Source organism: Nyctibius grandis, chromosome 2, assembly GCF_013368605.1.
Source record: "Nyctibius grandis isolate bNycGra1 chromosome 2, bNycGra1.pri, whole genome shotgun sequence".
Taxonomy (NCBI): Eukaryota; Metazoa; Chordata; class Aves; order Nyctibiiformes; family Nyctibiidae; genus Nyctibius; species Nyctibius grandis.
Genome location: NC_090659.1, coordinates 94123983 through 94141449, shown reverse-complemented (window position 1 = coordinate 94141449; position 17467 = coordinate 94123983). Strand labels below are relative to the sequence as shown.

The 17467-nt window shown below is 38.4% G+C and overlaps 1 protein-coding gene across 9 annotated transcripts in view; it reads left to right on the top strand.

The window, feature by feature from the left end:
• Positions 1 to 17467, top strand: part of ZC3H13 (zinc finger CCCH-type containing 13) — a 50715-nt gene that overhangs the window by 19770 nt on the left and 13478 nt on the right. For 6 of the 9 annotated variants that reach the window (XM_068421934.1, XM_068421942.1, XM_068421913.1 and 3 more), the window contains 9 exons: positions 1187 to 1326; positions 2066 to 2220; positions 3551 to 3748; positions 5144 to 5317; positions 9060 to 9370; positions 10430 to 10894; positions 12251 to 12433; positions 15541 to 16084; positions 17182 to 17285. In XM_068421934.1, the coding sequence (XP_068278035.1) occupies positions 1187 to 1326; positions 2066 to 2220; positions 3551 to 3748; positions 5144 to 5317; positions 9060 to 9370; positions 10430 to 10894; positions 12251 to 12433; positions 15541 to 16084; positions 17182 to 17285 (2274 nt within the window). The remainder of the gene's footprint in view (positions 1 to 1186; positions 1327 to 2065; positions 2221 to 3550; positions 3749 to 5143; positions 5318 to 9059; positions 9371 to 10429; positions 10895 to 12250; positions 12434 to 15540; positions 16085 to 17181; positions 17286 to 17467) is intronic. The other 3 variants (XM_068421949.1, XM_068421918.1, XM_068421914.1) reach the window with 2 other exon arrangements.

The window sequence follows — 17467 nt, the reverse complement described above, 5'->3', positions numbered from 1 at the left end:
ATAACACTCGTCTGTTTGATATGTGGACACTTGAGGAAAAGACTGTCTTTGTTTTCTCCTCTCTCTTCTGAGTTCCTCCATTTTGGTTTTGTTAGAGCTGAAGTTCACCTCACAGTGAAATTATGGCAGCTTCTAATGCACTGTGGTGTTCACATAGTTTTGAAAGTATCAGTGTTTCAGAAGTAGTTACAATATTGCAAGGGAAGAGGACAGATGGACTGGGAAAAAACCTAATGCTGTTAGGAGCTGCACCTCTCTGTAAGCCGCTCCCATGCATTCCTGACGCATGAAGGGAATCTGTAGACTGAGTTTAGTTATTGCAAAACCTTTTACATAGTTCCTGTGTGTAGGAAGGGGGGTGAAAGCTAATGACTTTTTAATGAAGTCATCTTTCCTCTCTCAGTTATTTTCCTAAAGTGCTTTTTTGAGCATTAGACTTAAATAGCCATAAACAAAATAAGAAATGTAAACAGAGTGAGTAAAACTACTTTAATTTTCAACAAGATTTCAGTTGCAAGGCTTGAAGCATCTGGTATTAACTAGCCGTGACTGAATAAAAAAATGAGAGAAATAGCACCTTTTCTGATGAGAAAATGAAACAGTAATAATGTTTTAAAACCAGAAATAAACTCTTGAAGTATGCATTTATCCAGTGAAAGAGGTCATATAGCCCTCTTATTTTATTTTAAAATCAATTTGTAGATGTAATTAAATAAATATCAGTTGATTTGTGGGATACTCCATTAAACGAAAACCTCTAGTATTGTGCATCACTATTTAAATCCGTTTCATGTGAGATTTCCCACTTAAGTAGTGCTCTACATATTTTTGGTCTTTGTGAAAACACACTCTTAATTTTTTTTGTGTGTTATTTAAATATAAATAAATGATTTACTGTGTTTCCCTTACTGCCTCAGCTTAATTGATGCAAGTGTCTGAAAGAAGTTAAGGTGTTTTTTTTAAATGAAGTTTAAGAATTTAACTACAGGTTGTATGGAACTAACTGGAGTTATTTCAGGTTTACAGACATAATTGGAGAAGAGATTTGGCTTAGCTTCATTGATCCATTCATGCAGTGCTTAAAAGTCAAGGAAATATTTATGCTTGGCATCCAGTGTGCTAAATATTATGATTTATTTTATATGTGATTGTTTACTAATCTATTTACTTTTCTTTTTTAATAAAGACTCTGATAATGGAGATGTTAATTATGATTATGATCATGAGCTGTCTTTGGAAATGAAGCGCCAAAAGATTCAGAGAGAACTCATGAAGTTGGAACAGGAAAACATGGAGAAACGAGAGGAAATAGTCATTAAAAAAGAGGTTTGTATTATGGGAATATGAAATTAAAAAAATAAATCATCAGCCACTTCATAGGCTTCTAATTTGTTTCCTGGGAGACTTGAGCTTCCTGGGCTACAAATGCACTATTGTGTTACATAGTAGTAAATAACTGGCATGTGTATAACTTAGTATGTGACTTGGATATTGGTTGTGAGTATCTGGTCAATCATCCAGCACCATAACCAAGTTTTCTGCTTTATGAAGTCAGCTATTAAATGAGTAGGATTTAATGCATTTTGAATGATATAAAACTAATAAGACCTTTAACAAAGAAGACATGTAGAAGAAAACACAAGGCATAATGTTTGCCAAGCTCCTTTTCCGGCATGTCTTGTAGTAACAGAGTAAAGTAGAGTGACAGAGGCAAAGCTATAAGTGTTAGAACCCGTCAGATTTCAGGGAAGCTTTAAAAAAAGCCTTAACATAGTTCTTTCTTTTTCAGACAAACTTGAGTATGTAATGATTTTAAACTTTTAGTTACAGTTTTTGTAACGTATTATGGAGTGTATCACTTATCTTCCCCCACCCTTTTCCTATCATCTTCCTTTTATGGTGTTCTTTGAAAACGATATGGTTAGTTTCTTTGAGATAGATGTGTACATGGTTAAGATCTCGGATGTAGACTGTTACTGAATTTACATATTTGACACATATATCAGCATACAGATAAGCTTTTCAGCATCAATATCTTATTGGTTAATATATTCTTTTCCTCAAGATTTCTCCAGAGGTGGTTAGATCTAAATTATCACCATCACCGAGAAAGTCTAGCAAATCTCCAAAACGAAGATCCAGTCCCAAATCATCTTCCTCAGCTAGTAAGAAAGAGAAGAAAGCATCTACTGTATCTTCCCCACTTTTGGATCAGCAGAGGTCAGTATGTAGATGCATCTTGTGAGAAAGAGAGGTCAGAAAACCACACTGTTCTTTAATACTGGGGTTTTCATAATTAATATGGTTTTTCATTTTCCTTGCTTTCAGGACTTTTATATAACTTTACGGGAAGGTCTCTAAATTGTGCACTGTGAATAATCTTCTGCAGAAAATTTTTATATGCATGTAGTTGTCAGTTGATTAATTTCATGGTTTACAAGCAGTTCTTTTCTCTTTAAATGTCCAGTCTCTGGGAGGTGATGAGGAAATATAAACCATTAAAAATCAGGAAGCAGTTTTATTTCAGATGCTGCAGCCTGTGAAGTAGCTGCTCTAGACTGAAGTGAAATGTTTAAAACTGCACATTCTGTTGGTATTGCATAATGATGTTCAGGAAATAACGTTTGACTTTCAAGGCAGGGAATTTCTCAGAATTCAGGAGGGGAAAAGAAGTAAAGGATGTGGCAGGGGAAGGGGAAAAAAGTAAGGTAAGGTCTGTGAAAATCACAGGAAGTTCAAACTGGGCACCTTGCCACAAAAAGTCAGTCTCCAAAACCTTTTTCTAAGTTCTGCTGGCTGCAGGACCTTTTGAATCACTGTTTGCAGCTTTTAGATAGGAAAGAAATTACTGCAGCGGTGTAAGCAGACACATCTGTATTTGCTAAGCAAAAATCCCCTTTAAAAAAGGGAGAAGATCATGTTGGTTTTGCTACAAGAATGTACAGCATGGGCTAGTATGCTACTGATGCTCAGTATGCTACTGATATTCAGTATGCAGTGATATCTAGTTTATAGGGTTTATGTCAGTGGTTGTTTATATGGAAAAAGATATATTATTTCATATTGCGAAATGCATATTAAAAATATTTGGATGCTGTGGATAACTGTGTCAGGTAGTTAACATTAAATCTAAGACATGAGTTGTTCAAGTAATTTTGTGTATGTGATTGGGGTATTGCATAGCAGAAATGGGAGTCTAAACAGACAAGATACTATATATATAGAGTTCTGATACTCTCATGTGTGCAGTTCGTGCAAGGGCATTTTAACTTGGAAAACTGATTCTGTATGAACAGAAGCAATTCCTGGTTTTGTTCACTTCAGAAATAAAGGTTATAAATGGAAGAGCTCAATGTGAATTTTTACCATCTGCATTCCCCCTTTGGTCAAGTACAGTTATTAAGCACTGCTTGCTAACAGAGTGGTGAATCCTATCCTAAAAGCTTCAAGACCCTTTAGGTTATAACTTTTCTGCCAGCATCTGAGAAACCATTATTTGAAATAGTTGGCAGTCCTTGATTTTTTTCCCCTCCTGTTAATTTATCTCTAGGAGTTCTAAAAGTAACCAGAGTAAAAAGAAAGGTCCTCGTACCCCTAGTCCTCCTCCTCCAGTACAAGAGGAAACTCCCCTGGGGAAAAAACACAAAGAGAAACATAAAGCAAAAGAACGTTCAGAAGAAAAGGCAAGGGAGGTGAAAGAGAGAGGGCGTGACTTTGAAAGGCACAAGGAGAAAAAAGAGAAGCAAAGGTAAGTCATGTTGCATTATTAGCTTTTAACATTAATGTAACCTTGCTTTTAAAGTTATCTGTCATAGAACACTGAATAATAAGGGATTTATACCTGCTTTGCCAACAACCTTTTCAGTACTCGTTAAATATTGTAAGTGTGTTATATAGATGGATTGATAGACTATAACTAACAGGTTGGTAGGTTTTAATTACATAACTTATCAAATTTGTAAAATACCCTTTTGATAGATTCATTACTTTTCAGGAAGTTGGACCTTTGCCAATGGAGCAATGCATTTGCCAAAAATCTTTGACAAAGTCATTCACTTGTCCGCTTGCCTACTCTTCTGAAATCTTAGAGGACTAATATCTTTATAAATTGGCAGTGGCACATTTAAACTCTCCCTAATGCTCAGTAGGTTAAAAGTATTTCTGAAGTAGTCGAAGACTATTGCAATTTTAGAATTACTTCACTTTCTAACTATCTATCTATCTCAAATGGTGGACTAGTATGACTATTCCCATTATTTTCTGAAGCATAGGTGTCCATTTAAGTTGAAAAATACATCATCTGCGTTTTTAAGTCCCATATTCCCTTGATGAAAATGGGGTGTGTGTTCGTATGTGTTTACTTTGTCACTGGCATAGCAAAGACTATGGAGTGGAAGACAAGTGAATTGTGTATTTTTAATTGATTAAATAAATTACACCATTCTTACTTTAAAGTATATTATTCCCCTCATGCTTGCACACTTCATTACTGGAAGGTCGTAAGCAGTAGAAAAGAACATTCTAGGTAGTGCTGAAAGGATCAAGAGAATAATTGGCTTATCGTTGTATTATAATCGGTGTTGCTGTGGTGACTACAGCCTTGTATTTCAGTGTTGCATTTTTCTCTTTTTTTTCCTAAATAATAAAAATTAAGAAATAATGTCAAATCTTCATGATGTACACTAAGTTAAATAGTTGAAGGTTCTGACAGACCTCTTGTTCATATGCAGCTGTGATTAGTGTTTGAAAATGTCTGTGAGCTTAGGGTTCTTCAATAAAGTTCTGACATTACAGAAATTTTTAAATAGGGTAGCAAGATAATTCTCTATTGATAGGAATTCTGTTTCACGACTACATGAAATATTAGGTAAAATTACAAGAATATATTTTTGGTTTTACTATATTCTAGTTTTCTATTTTACAGTCCAGTGATTAGCAAGAAATTTAGTGCATATCTTGCGTTCTTGAGTTTTGCTAGTTTAAGGCAATTTCATATATGAAATTATAAATGGAACAAATGATTCTGTAAGATAGTTCTTGATCTTGTAAGCACAGGTTCTGTCTTGGAGTTGTTTGTAATTTCTTAGAAATGTACTAAAGCTATATTACACCTGTGAAACAAGCTACTGTTTATGTTTCCCAGGGATCCCTCTGAAAGCTCCCATAGACAGAAGCGTTCTCCTAGTCCTGCAGATCATTCTGGCAGTAATTCTTCCCCTTCTAGGGAGTATTCACCACCTGCGGCAAGGCGAAGACAAACCTCCCGAGCTCCAGCCAAGTCAAGTACTCACAAACATAACTTCTCACCCTCTCGCAGGTGGGAGGTCAATTGCACGGATTTTATTTCCATGAATAGTTCTAGTTTAGAAACTTACTCTGTTGGTTTGACTACTCGTTCATATGTGTCTGTCCTGGGTATGTGTGTGCCTCAAACACTTGAGCTCTGAGACTTTTTTTTTCCGCGCTTGCCAGGTTACTACATTGAGAGTACCTGTCATGTCAAGAACACAACTCATGGTGCAGGCTTCCATTTGTGAGTTCCTCTCAAATGTTTTGGCTTCAAGTGGAACTTCAGAAGTCTAATATGAGACATAGTCAGTCTGTGATCCTTTGGGAACTTTTTTTTTTTCTTCCTCACCTCCCCCCTTCTTAAAAAGTAGAAAACGTGAGAAGTCTTCTATCTTGGAGATGGAGAAGGAGCAGAGTTTCTCCATTCTGAAATGAGTAAGGTGATACACAGATCCTGGTTCTACACGTCTTCCCTGAAAAACAAGCACAACAGGCTAAACAGTACAATACAAGGACAGAGACTCTTCTTGCAGGAAGCTTTCAGGGAAGATATCATCCTGCTAGTTCTAGGGGCCTTAGAAAAAAATCTTTTACTACTCATTAAAAAGAAAGGAGGAGGCTTCTTATTTTGGTCTGGAGGAGTAAGCTTAGGTTTAGAATGACAGTGCTAAATACTACTTCAGTCCTATGTTTGTATGATGGAGAGGGAGGCATACTTGTTTTCTGCACTTCTGGGAGGAAGACAGCAGATGTCATGTGTATCTGCATGCTGATAAAACAAGCAAAATAAAACCCATCCATTCAGCAATCCTAAGAGTTGTAAGCAAGCTCCTTTGCTGCTGTGGTGACTCAGTTCAGCTGGAACAATGTTGTATTGTATTAGCTAGATGGCACTGATGGATATTTTCTCTAAGTTGGATTGTTTATAGGGAAGGGAGTAGAGCAGCCCGTTGCCCCTGCAGCAGGCAGTAGTAAGGAGACTGAAAAATACCCTCGTCGTACCGTTTTCCTCACTTTTTCTAACCTCCTCCAGTATTTTGCTTGTCACTACCTGCTTGGGGGTTCTATGCAGACGTATCAAGTGTTATGTAAGGGAATATTAAGCAGGGAAGATAAATGGGCCTTCTGCTAGATGGAAGGAAAGATATTTGAAATGTTCTGTTTGTCTCGAGACCATTGATAGCCAATTTTGGTAACCCTGTGTTTCATAATAATGGTTTAATGGTGATAAGTAAATGTAATCTTAGTTTAAAGACGGTAAGTCCTGAAATAATACTAGATTCTGTTAGTCATTTCTGACCCTGACTGAATTCTACGTTGAGTGCTTTGGAAATTTTACCCCTAATTCCAGGCCATCTGTTTCATTTGTATGTGACAATGTGTACAAATTGTTATTAGAGGCATGCAGGCTACTTGTTTCCTCAGGAGTAGTCATTGGTCAGACCTTCCTTCTTGTGATGGAAAGCTGTGGCCAGCATGAGTATATATCCAGGGAGACAGAGAAACTGAGTTTCCTCTTTCCTGCCATCCACGACAAATGTTTACTGGTAGCATGCACAAGGGGACCTTGAGGCTTTTTAATTTTCCAGACAAAAGAAGCTATGCATAAGCATCCTGGAGGTCAGACTATGTGTAGAATTTACAGGCATCCCTAAGCCAGATCAAGAGTGCATCAACTGGATCCCATGCACTTTTAGGTCTTCAGACAAGGAGGTACAGAATCTTAGTCTGTTGTTGAGGGTGTGCAAATATTCTCTGGCATTGACCATCATAAACACATCTCAGTGGGATAGTCTCCAGGACTGGCAATATCCAAGTGTACAAGCTTACAGACACAGTATTAATTAAATGGAAAAAACAGATGCAGCCTGTTCTTGAGAGTATCCTAGTTAAGCACGTTCCAAAGTCTGGTTTTATTTATTTTTCTGTCTCACCCCTTTCTTTCTGCCACTTTTCTGGGTATATTCTCTAGTGGAGATGAAATGGCTCAGTACAAGTATTGTTTCAGCTTGTCCTGCAAAAATTTTGTTTGACTTCTCTCAATTGACAAGTCTGAAGTGCCTTAACAATCAAGATGCTTCCTTTAGTGAATATATCTGGTTCTGTAATAAATCTGGCTATAAAACCACCATCTTCATGAGATTGGTGCTGTGGTAATCAGTATACTACTCCATGGAGCTCTGAACGCAGTTTTCTTAAGTCTGACATTGACTGGAAGGAAGGGTGAAATGCTGATATTGATAGAAGATTTCCACCATGTTGCCTTTTACCCAGAAAGGACTTCCTTACAGACTTGAGGTCCTACCTCAGGTTGCCAGTGATTTCACTTGGCATTCCATTTCCAAAGCTTTGCTGCTTGGAAGCTGAATCATTGCTCTGTGTTCTTGACATGAGGAGAATCTTTTTACCTGTAGAGTCTGGGTCTTTAAGAAGCTTTAGCCAGGAGATCCATTGCCAAGTAGCATTGGCTGGGCAGCTGTCCATTTGACTCTTGGATAATGTCAGGACAGGCTGTAAGCCTGCTAATCTGAATTATTTGAGAGTTTATTCTCTTCGGAGCCCAACTGATAACAGCTTGTCTTACTGAGAAGAATTTCTTGTGATGTTTGCAAGATATTCAGCAAGAGCTGTGTTACATATAGATCTTTACCTGCTGCTGGGCTATTGCAGAAGATTGCAGGGAGATACTACTGCCTTTGGTAAAGTAGTCCCTTGTTTGTGAGTCACCAGAAACTGCGAGCTTCATCTGTATAACCTGGATGTTTATTTGAAGTCACCAATACCGTATATGGACATTGAAAAGCAGGAACTAAATTAAGTGAGATTTTTGAAGATATATTGTCCGTGTGTGTTTTTTCTGACTCCTCTTCATTTTTGGAGTCTGGAATTTTGCGAAGTGAAAGGGAGTTGGGAGTTAAGGGTAATGCATATTTAATGAGAAAAGATACTTGCAAGTTGCTTTGATACTGATAAGGGAAAGAAAACACTACTGAGCTCAAAGGCTTGAAGTGTGTGTTTGTCCACACTAGACTTTGCATGGTGTAACATATTATGAGGAGATTTGTTTACTGTTGTGTAAATGATCTTTAAGTTAAGAGATGGGATTTCAAAGATGAGAGACACTTTGTATACTTATTCTATTAGATATGAGTTTTCCCAGTTTGTGTAAATATTCATGTTTGCTAACATTTTAAGCAGATATGCATATGAGTTTTCAGGATCCAGGCCTAAATTGTTTAAAGATCAATGCTTATAATAAATGAAAGAAGTTAAAAGTGCAGAAGAAGGAGACACTACGTTCTAAAAAACTGAATCCTGTTGGAAACAAAAGAAGAAAAATTCTCCTTAGGTAGCACTGTGTAAAAGTTATCTGCCTAATTTTACCATGAACTCCAAAAAGCATTTTATATTGAAGAAAAAAATCGTGCTTGGTTTGGGGGTGGGGGAGAAGATCATGGGTTTTTTTTGACTCCTCCCTCCCTTCCCCCAGGAAAGCACTCTGGTAGCTGTGTAATATAATTTTGATTGGACAACTTGTTCTTGGATATTTAATAAACTATAGCCATTTAAAGATAAGAATACTTTGGAAGGATATCCTTGGTACCCTTGAGGGAAGACTAGTTTGATGTTTTATAGAAACAGCACTTATTTTCAGCAGACAGAGGGTAGAGAATGCACAGATTATTATAATCACTCTTTTTTGTAGGGTATGGTAGGAACCTTTCAAGTCAAGTTATTACAGGTGTGCCTATTCTGACTCTTCCTTGCAGGTCTGCTTCCCCATCAGGTCAGCATCATTCTCCCATATCCTCCAGACATCACTCCTCTTCATCACAGTCAGGCTCCTCTGTTCAAAGACATTCTCCGTCCCCACGCCGCAAAAGAACTCCTTCTCCATCCTATCAAAGGACAGCTTCAACGCCGGCAAGGCGATCATCTTCTCCCTATCCCCCACACTCTTCCTCCTCTCCTCAGAGGAAGCGAAGCCCTTCAAGACACCAATCTCCTGGAAGAGAAAAGGGAAGACATGATCGTGATCGGACTTCACAGTCTCGTGATAGGCGCCATGAAAGGCGGGATGGTATGAATAAAAAATAGCACTTCATAATAATTTTTATTTGTTTGCAAATTACATTCTGAAACTTGATTTTCAAATTGTGGCATTGTCTGCACCTATGTTAATGGCTAGGGGGTGAAGAAAACACTGGCTGTGTTATCGTTCCTGTGCTGTTGGGTGCTGTTTTCAGGGACTGTGCAGTGCAGTATTCCTAATAGGACTGCGTATGTAGGCTCGGCTGATTGTAAAGATCTTGCAGGCATCTGTCTAGGTATTTCTTGTGTAATGCAGTGGCGGTGTCAGTAGGTAAGTGATCTTCCATTGGTATCAGGCATATACTAGTGGATCAGCTGAATGACGGCAGGATACTTGTCACTATTACTTTTTTCTGTAAGGTGCCAGGTGCTGATCTAGTCCTCACTGATTGCTCTGTCGTCTTTTTAGTTGACATTAAGTGAGGTGTGTGCAAAGGAACAGTCATTCCCTCTGGAAATCTCTAAAGCTGGTTGAGCAATTTGTGATGGGCAAACATGCTGTTTCTCTCAAGAGAGAGATTACAAAGAGTACATATGTCAGCTTTTTTTAGGCTGGCTGTAAACTTACCTTCCTATAGCCGTAACATTATAAATACATAATTAATAAAAAATAAAAGACAAAGACTTTAGCAGGGATTAAGGTCTTAAAATCAAGTGGTCTAAATGTAGCACAAATTTCCTGAATATATGTGTATGTGGAGGAAAAAAAGGAATCTATGATTGGAGGAGAAATGATCCTACGTTAAAATTATTTAAGTGTGCTTTCTCTCTAATATGTTTGATTTTTATTTTTATTATAATTACTGTCTTTTGAACAGGTAAATATTTGTAAAGTACAGGTTCAAATTCACAAAAAGATCTTTAAAGCTTACTGAGTGTATGGGTAGATACCCAACATGATCTTCTCCTACTTCACATATTAATTTTGATTTTCTGTGTGTAAGTCAGAAGTATATTTTGACTGTATTATTTTAGTGTTATTTGTGTGCTAAATTTTTGCTTGCTCTGATTAAGCTAGGTATGTAACATTCTTCTGAACATTTTACAGAAACTAGAGGGAAAAGGGAAAAAGAAAGAGAAACAAGAGATGATCGCGATTATGACCAGGAGCAGAGTACCTCCAGGGATCATAGAGATGACAGAGAGTCTCGTGATGGAAGAGATCGGAGGGAGACAAGAGACAACAGAGATCGGAGGGAGACAAGGGAATCCAGAGACACTCGAGACTCCAGAGATACGAGGGATTATAGCAGAGATACCAAAGATAGTCGTGATCAGAGAGACTCACGCTCCACACGAGATTCCCATGACTACAGAGACAGAGAGAGTCGCGATGCCCATAAAAAGGATGACCAGTATCAGGAGGACTCGCGCAGCTATGGAAGATCCCATGGCAGAGAGGAGAGCTCTCGTGCTGAAACAAGGAATGACTCCAGAAGTGACTCCAGAAATGAGAGCAGAAGTGATAGAACTGGCAGAAGTCGAGGCAGAGGTCCAGAATTATCTGACAAGGGTATTGTGTGATTTAAAAAGTTAATAAGTGTCCCTATCATTGGAGATTGAATATTGACATTCATACTATCTTGTTTGGTATTTGATATGGAAGTGCTGCCAAATAGTTCATGCTCTTAAAGCTATGTTCGATTTTATTGCCATTAAGTGCGAACAGTTGCTTAAATTTATAGCACTTCTGTGTTCTCCACTCATTAAAGTGGCATAACATTGGTGTTCTGCCATCTTATTTTAAAACAAACACTAGCCCTTACACCACTCTATTTAATGTTTCTGCAACCCTTGATTTTCTCATGGGCTACAAACACAAGCAAGAGACTAACATGTAGTGGAAGATTCGTAGGGGGCAGTGTGTCTCAAAGTATAGGGCAGCAGGTTTTTTTGTGTTCTCTCAAAAGCAACTGCATGTCTTAGGTACTTGAAAACCAGCTTTCACACACACTCACCTCTCCCTGCGCTGCCCAGCCACCACCCCGCCCCTTCTTGATTGATGAAAAAAAAAAGGGATTTTAACCTTTGGCAGTATTTTTGAGAGTCTGATGCACTTTGTAGAACAGCTTCACTTATCACCTTTTAATCATCTGTAGTAAATATATTTTGGCTTTCTCAGGCTTACTGTGACGTTTTCATCAGGGAAACACTATACGATTTTTAAAAGAAAAATTATTTCTACTTTCTATGCTTATTGCTGCTATACTGTCCATAAGCTTACATCCCACTCAGAACAAATGTGAACTGGCTTTTGGACTGTTGTATTTCTAGTCATGAGACCTCATACTTTGACCAGGGGGTGGTGATTTAGAAAGTCTTGCATTTGCAGTTTGAAATTAGTAACTTTACAATTAAAATGTGAAATTTGAGTTGTCGGTTAAGTAGAGTTTGACGCTTCAGTTTCTGTTTCCGTGAACAGTTAATTCAAGTTTATTAGAAGTTACTACTTTAGTTGGTATAAAATATCAGTGGATTTCTTATTGCAGTCTACAACTACCTGAAGAGAGGTTGTAGTGAAGTGGGAGTTGGCCTCTTCTCCCGGGCAACTAGCGATAGGACAAGAGGACACAGCCTCAAGCTTCGCCAGGGGAGGTTCAGGTTGGACATTAGGAAGAATTTCTTTTCACAAAGGGTTATTAGCCATTGGAATGGGCTGCCCAGGGAGGTGGTCGAGTCACCATCTCTGGATGCGTTTAAGAAAAGACTGGACGTGGCACTTAGTGCCATGGTCTAGTTGCCATGGTGGTGTCAGGGCAACGGTTGGACTCGATGATCCCTGAGGTCTCTTCCAACCTGGTTGATTCTGTGATTCTGTGATTTCCTTACATGTGAAAGCTCATCTTTTATATTGATACATCTCTATTAGGAAGTCGAGGCACTAGAGGATCCCAGGTTGATGGTCACAGCAGTAGTGGAAACTACCATGACAGCTGGGAATCAAGGAGTAGCTACCCTGATCGGGATCGCTATGATAGTCGAGAACAAGCAAGGGATTCCTCCTTTGAAAGAAGACATGGTGAACGGGACAGGCGTGACAACAGAGAAAGAGGTATTTTAATATATATTTTTGCACATACATATGTAGTCAAACGTATATATATGAATGTGTGTGTTTCCCTCTCCCTCCTTTTTCTTCCTGTTCTGCCCCCACACCACTAATTCATAAATAAGTGATTTGACACCACACACTGACACTAGTCCTATCATTGATGTGAGTTAACTTCTGTAGTAAGATCTTTCATGCACGCATGAATAGTGTGGCCTTTCTCTCTTCCTATGGCTAGATTTTGGCACCTTCTGTTTTTATTCATCCAAGCAGTCTTCAAACAAACTAAACTTCTTCAAGAGACTTCATTGTACAACTTCAGCGTAAAACATTTTTTCCTCCTCTTTGCCTCCTCCTCCACTTCATGTACATACACATGTCAGCTTAGAGTCATGATTGCATTTCATTACTGGTTCTGTTTGTCTGTATAGAAACATTGTACTTTTGCACTATAAATTACTTGCATGTGTTTGGGGGAAGGCCTGACTACTAGATAGACTTAATTATGGACTACTTACTACTAAAGTAAGTGACAGTTTAAATTTATTATTAATTCAAAAATTTATTGCCTGGAGAATTTAATATTGATGAATGCTTTGCTGTGGTCAATAATAATTGGCTATTAAGTGTTGGTACAGATACAGGTGACAACAGAAACAGTATGCAAGACTGTTCTTCTAGACATACTATGCAAGATGTCACACTTCTGCACCTGAAAGAGTACTGTGTTGTCTCTAAGGAACTTAGTACCTACTTTCACTCTGGTAAATGTTTGTATTGCTCACCAATTAAGAGAACAGGAGGAGTCAGGCAAATGAAAATAGCATCAAAATGAAAGGAGAAGCTGTGAAGAATAAATACTAATTACAGCGGGGTTTTTTTTACCTTGAGTTTCTATTTGGAAGTGACAGATATGTTCTAGCTATTCAACTTCAGTTTTGCAGAGGGATGTTCTGTATGCTATTTTGAAAGATGCTTTTTGGCCCGCTGAAACCTATCTGTTGTTGCTTGTTCTTGTGAAGGGTTCTGCTTTAGATTCTGTCTCCTCTTCAAAGCAGGATTTCAGCAAACCTAATATCCAAGCCTCCTTTTTTCTTGTCAACTGAAAAATCCTCCAGTCTGAATGTGTCCTGGGGGTTGGCTTTGGCAGTCTAGCTTTCATCTCTTCCACCTCCCCACCCCCAATAAATCCTAGATATATCATCATGTAATTTATGCTCTTCATATCATACTGAGTTCTGGATGTATTAAGAAATTAAAAAAAAAAACAAACTTAGAAGTAAAAACATGTCATCACAACAAAATAAATTTCTAGAAGGGAAGATGCTGTGAATGGGTTGTGTTTCCCTTTGGGGGGGAAAAATATAAAGAGCTTGAATGAAGATAAGATTTGTTGTTTTCTTCCTTAAAAATTTAGATTACTTTTTGTAGTAGTAAGTCTTCCTCAGAGTTACAATTCAAGACATAGTGTCCATAATTAGACCGCAGTCTTAGCATTTGTCATTCGGAGAAAAATCAAGATAGATTTTGGTTGGTACTTAGTTCTATGATATGTAGGAATCTTTTTAGTATTATTTTAAAATGCAAGCTTGCAAATTTGGGCTGCCTTTATTCAACTAAGGCAAATATGTGGGTGTTCCAAACAACCACTGGAACAGCACTTCAAAGAATGAAGTCATGTAGGAAGTGCTGATTATCCACATTTAATTGTCTAATACACCTCCAGTATCTTGCTTCATGTAAGACTTTCATGTGGATGTTTTGTCACCAAAACTGACATAACGAACATCGAGTTACAGAACTTCTGTATATAATCTAATGCAGTACTTAATATGCACAGTAAATCATATTATAATGTTATAGGCAGCATTAAAAGAATGTGAAACCTGTTCACGGAACCAATTGCTTGGATTGATGTTTTACCTTTTTAAAAAAGTATTATATCCATGGCAGAAAGTTTGCTTTTAATTTTACCTGGTAACAGGGGAGCATTAAGTCATTGTTAATTCACTCAGAGATGAAAATTGATTAAATTGATGGAAATGCACATTTTATTGATTTAGTCCTGTTCAAACTCTGCCTGCTTGCCCCTGGTGGACATTGTCTCAATTTACAGCGAAGTGCACTCTCAGCCTCAGAGTAACGGACCAAAAAATGCCAACCTCTGTTCATGTCATTTTTTGTTCTTTTGTATAGCATTTTAATATATATTGTGGAAAATTAGTTTTATTGATTTGTTGTGGTTCAAATACTACTAACATCAGCATAGAAATTGTTATGAGGTGGTCAGAATTTCTAGAAATATTAAAAAAATATCTGAAATATCATTAACAAAATGCATCTAAGTTTGTGGAGAGTAAATATCATTAGGTAAATCAGATTTCACTGTTCTTCTGGATCAGTCATTTTCTACATAAGTTTAGGTTTCTCCCTGACTCTAATCTACTGTCTGAACAATGAAAAACTCATGTTCTGAAAATGTAAGACACTGCAGTGAATACATATGAAAACTTCTAGCAGTTCTGCTTCCCATGTCTTATCCTCACCTCTTCCTTTCTCATGGGTTTGGTTGTGTATTTCTGTGCAGGAGTCTCTTCTTCTGTGATGAAACAGGCCAATATTTCTTATTTTTCAGTAACTTTTGCTAGTTTAGTGAGTTCTTATAAAGCCCGTGACTCTTAACAGGTTTAGGAAGTAAAATTTTCATAACATTTCATTTAATATGTATGTCATTCAGAGCTTTTTGAGATCCTATACCAGATTTTGAATCATTGAGTAATGCAATAGTAATAGCTAGGCTGTGAGGTGTATAACTATCTTTTGAAGCCATTCAGGAAATTCTGGTAGAAAATAAAAATTTTGTAGTAACTTTAGGCTAAAATAAGGAAAACCCACTCCCTAAATATTGAAAAAATAGTTCAAAGTTAGTAGTGCTTTTTGTCTTTTTCCCTCCCCAAAGAGAATGTCCAAGTTTCTGCAGGAGCTGCTTTTCATTTAATTCAAACCAGTATCTAGATTGTCAAACCAAAAGCTCTTGGGTTTTTATTAGTGTAGTGGAAGCAGTGTGTGTCACTTTAGCACTTGGTAATCAAACCTGCCTCTCTTCGCAGATCAGAGAGCAAGCTCACCGGTACGACATCAAGGACGAAGTGATGACCTCGAGCGGGATGAAAGAAGAGAAGAGCGAAGGGTAGATCGGTCTGATGATAGGAGAGAAGAAAGGGCCCGAGAGAGAGAGCGAGAAAGGGAGAGAGACCGAGAGAGGGAAAGAGAAAGAGACCGGGAAAGAGAAAGGGAGAAGGAAAGAGAGTTGGAACGAGATCGTGCTCGGGAACGGGAGAGGGAGAGAGAGCGGGACAAAGACAGGGACCGCGAGCGTGACCGAGACAGGGACCATGACAGAGAAAGGGAACGAGAAAGGGAGAGGGAGAAGGAACGAGAGCGAGAGCGGGAGGAGCGAGAAAGGGAGCGAGAGCGTGAAAGAGATCGAGAGCGGGAACGAGAAAGGGAGAGAGGTCGGGACAGAGATAAAGAAAGAGACCGCCAGAGAGACTGGGATGACAAAGAAAAAGGAAGGGAAGACCGCAGGGATAAGAGAGAAGATATCAGAGAAGAAAGAAGTTCAAGAGATGTCCATGAGGAAAGAAAATCCAAGTGAGTGGATCTGAATGTTTCTTCAGTCAAAAAAAACAACCAACGAACCAAACAAAAAACCAAAACAGGCATTCTTTTACTGTTGATTTCAGTAAGTTAGTAAGCAGGGGGGCATCACAAGGAAGAAGATATCCTGTTTATGCAGCGGCACTGTCTGGAGCCTTGTCTCTCCTGCATCTGTGTGGCACATAGTGGTGTCCCCAAAATCAGTACTATGCTGGTGAAGTTAATCTGATGCTTTGTTAGTGCAGAATCATGGAGCTACTCAGGAACTAACAATTGAGTCAGACCATGTCATTTTCCCTTCTAAGTGTACTTGCGTGGCCTTGGCTTTAATAATGCAGGCTTTCTTGGAAACATAACAGCCGACTGTGGTACCTTTTGAAGCCTGGAGTGTCAAGATAGCAGCTAACTAGGTCAGGGTTCATGACTTTGTTCATTAAATTTCTGTGGAACATACATTACCCTTTGCACTACTAAATTTTCAATACTAGAAGACTACCAGCGGAGGCGTGAACCATACCCCAAGTAAATGTGTGGTGCTTCCTTTTTTAAGTGCATACCACTGATTTGCCTTTTTTTTTTTTTTCCATTTAGCACAATACAATTCTCATTGTTCTGTCAATAACAGGGAGAACAGCGTTGCCCTGAATGGCTGCTTTCCTTGGAAATAGTAGCTTTTGTGTGAGGGAATTGTGAATTCCTATAAATTGTCTAGTATGGCCTCTCCCCCGTCCCACTGGAGGAGAAGTGAGCAAGTGTCTAGGTGGGGGCTTAGCTGCCAGCTGGGATCAACTGCAAGGGTCATTGCCTGAGGGAAAAATTGATCTTAATAGTCTTTCATAACTTTTTGCTAAAAAGATAGTTGTCTTAAGTGTTTGAGTTTTAGTTTAAGGTATCTTACAGTACGATCAGAAAACTGATCATGCTTGAAATTTTGGAATAACAACTTAGAAAAACTTCCTGGCATCCTTAGGTGTGTCGTCTTCTATATGAGGAGCTTAGACTTCAGGGATTGTATTGGTGATAAACACAATTAATGAATGTTTTCTTTAAAGAATCCTGAAGAAATTTGACTGTACGTTTTTGTTCCGCAGGAAGCGTCACAGAAATGAAAGCAGTCCAAGTCCTCGTCAGTCACCCAAACGTCGCCGTGAGCACTCTCCTGATAGTGATGCTTACAACAGTGGAGATGATAAAAGTAAGTAGGAGTAGACTGTCTCTGCAGCTGGATCCAGCTTGCCCTCTGCCTATGGAAAATAACTTGCAATCTTAAATAGAAAAAAAACATCGGGAGAGCTTTCGTAAGTGTCCTCCTCCCCTTATTTTTATGAGCAACACCATTTTTCTTAATCTGTATGTTTGTCTTTTACCTTCATTTGT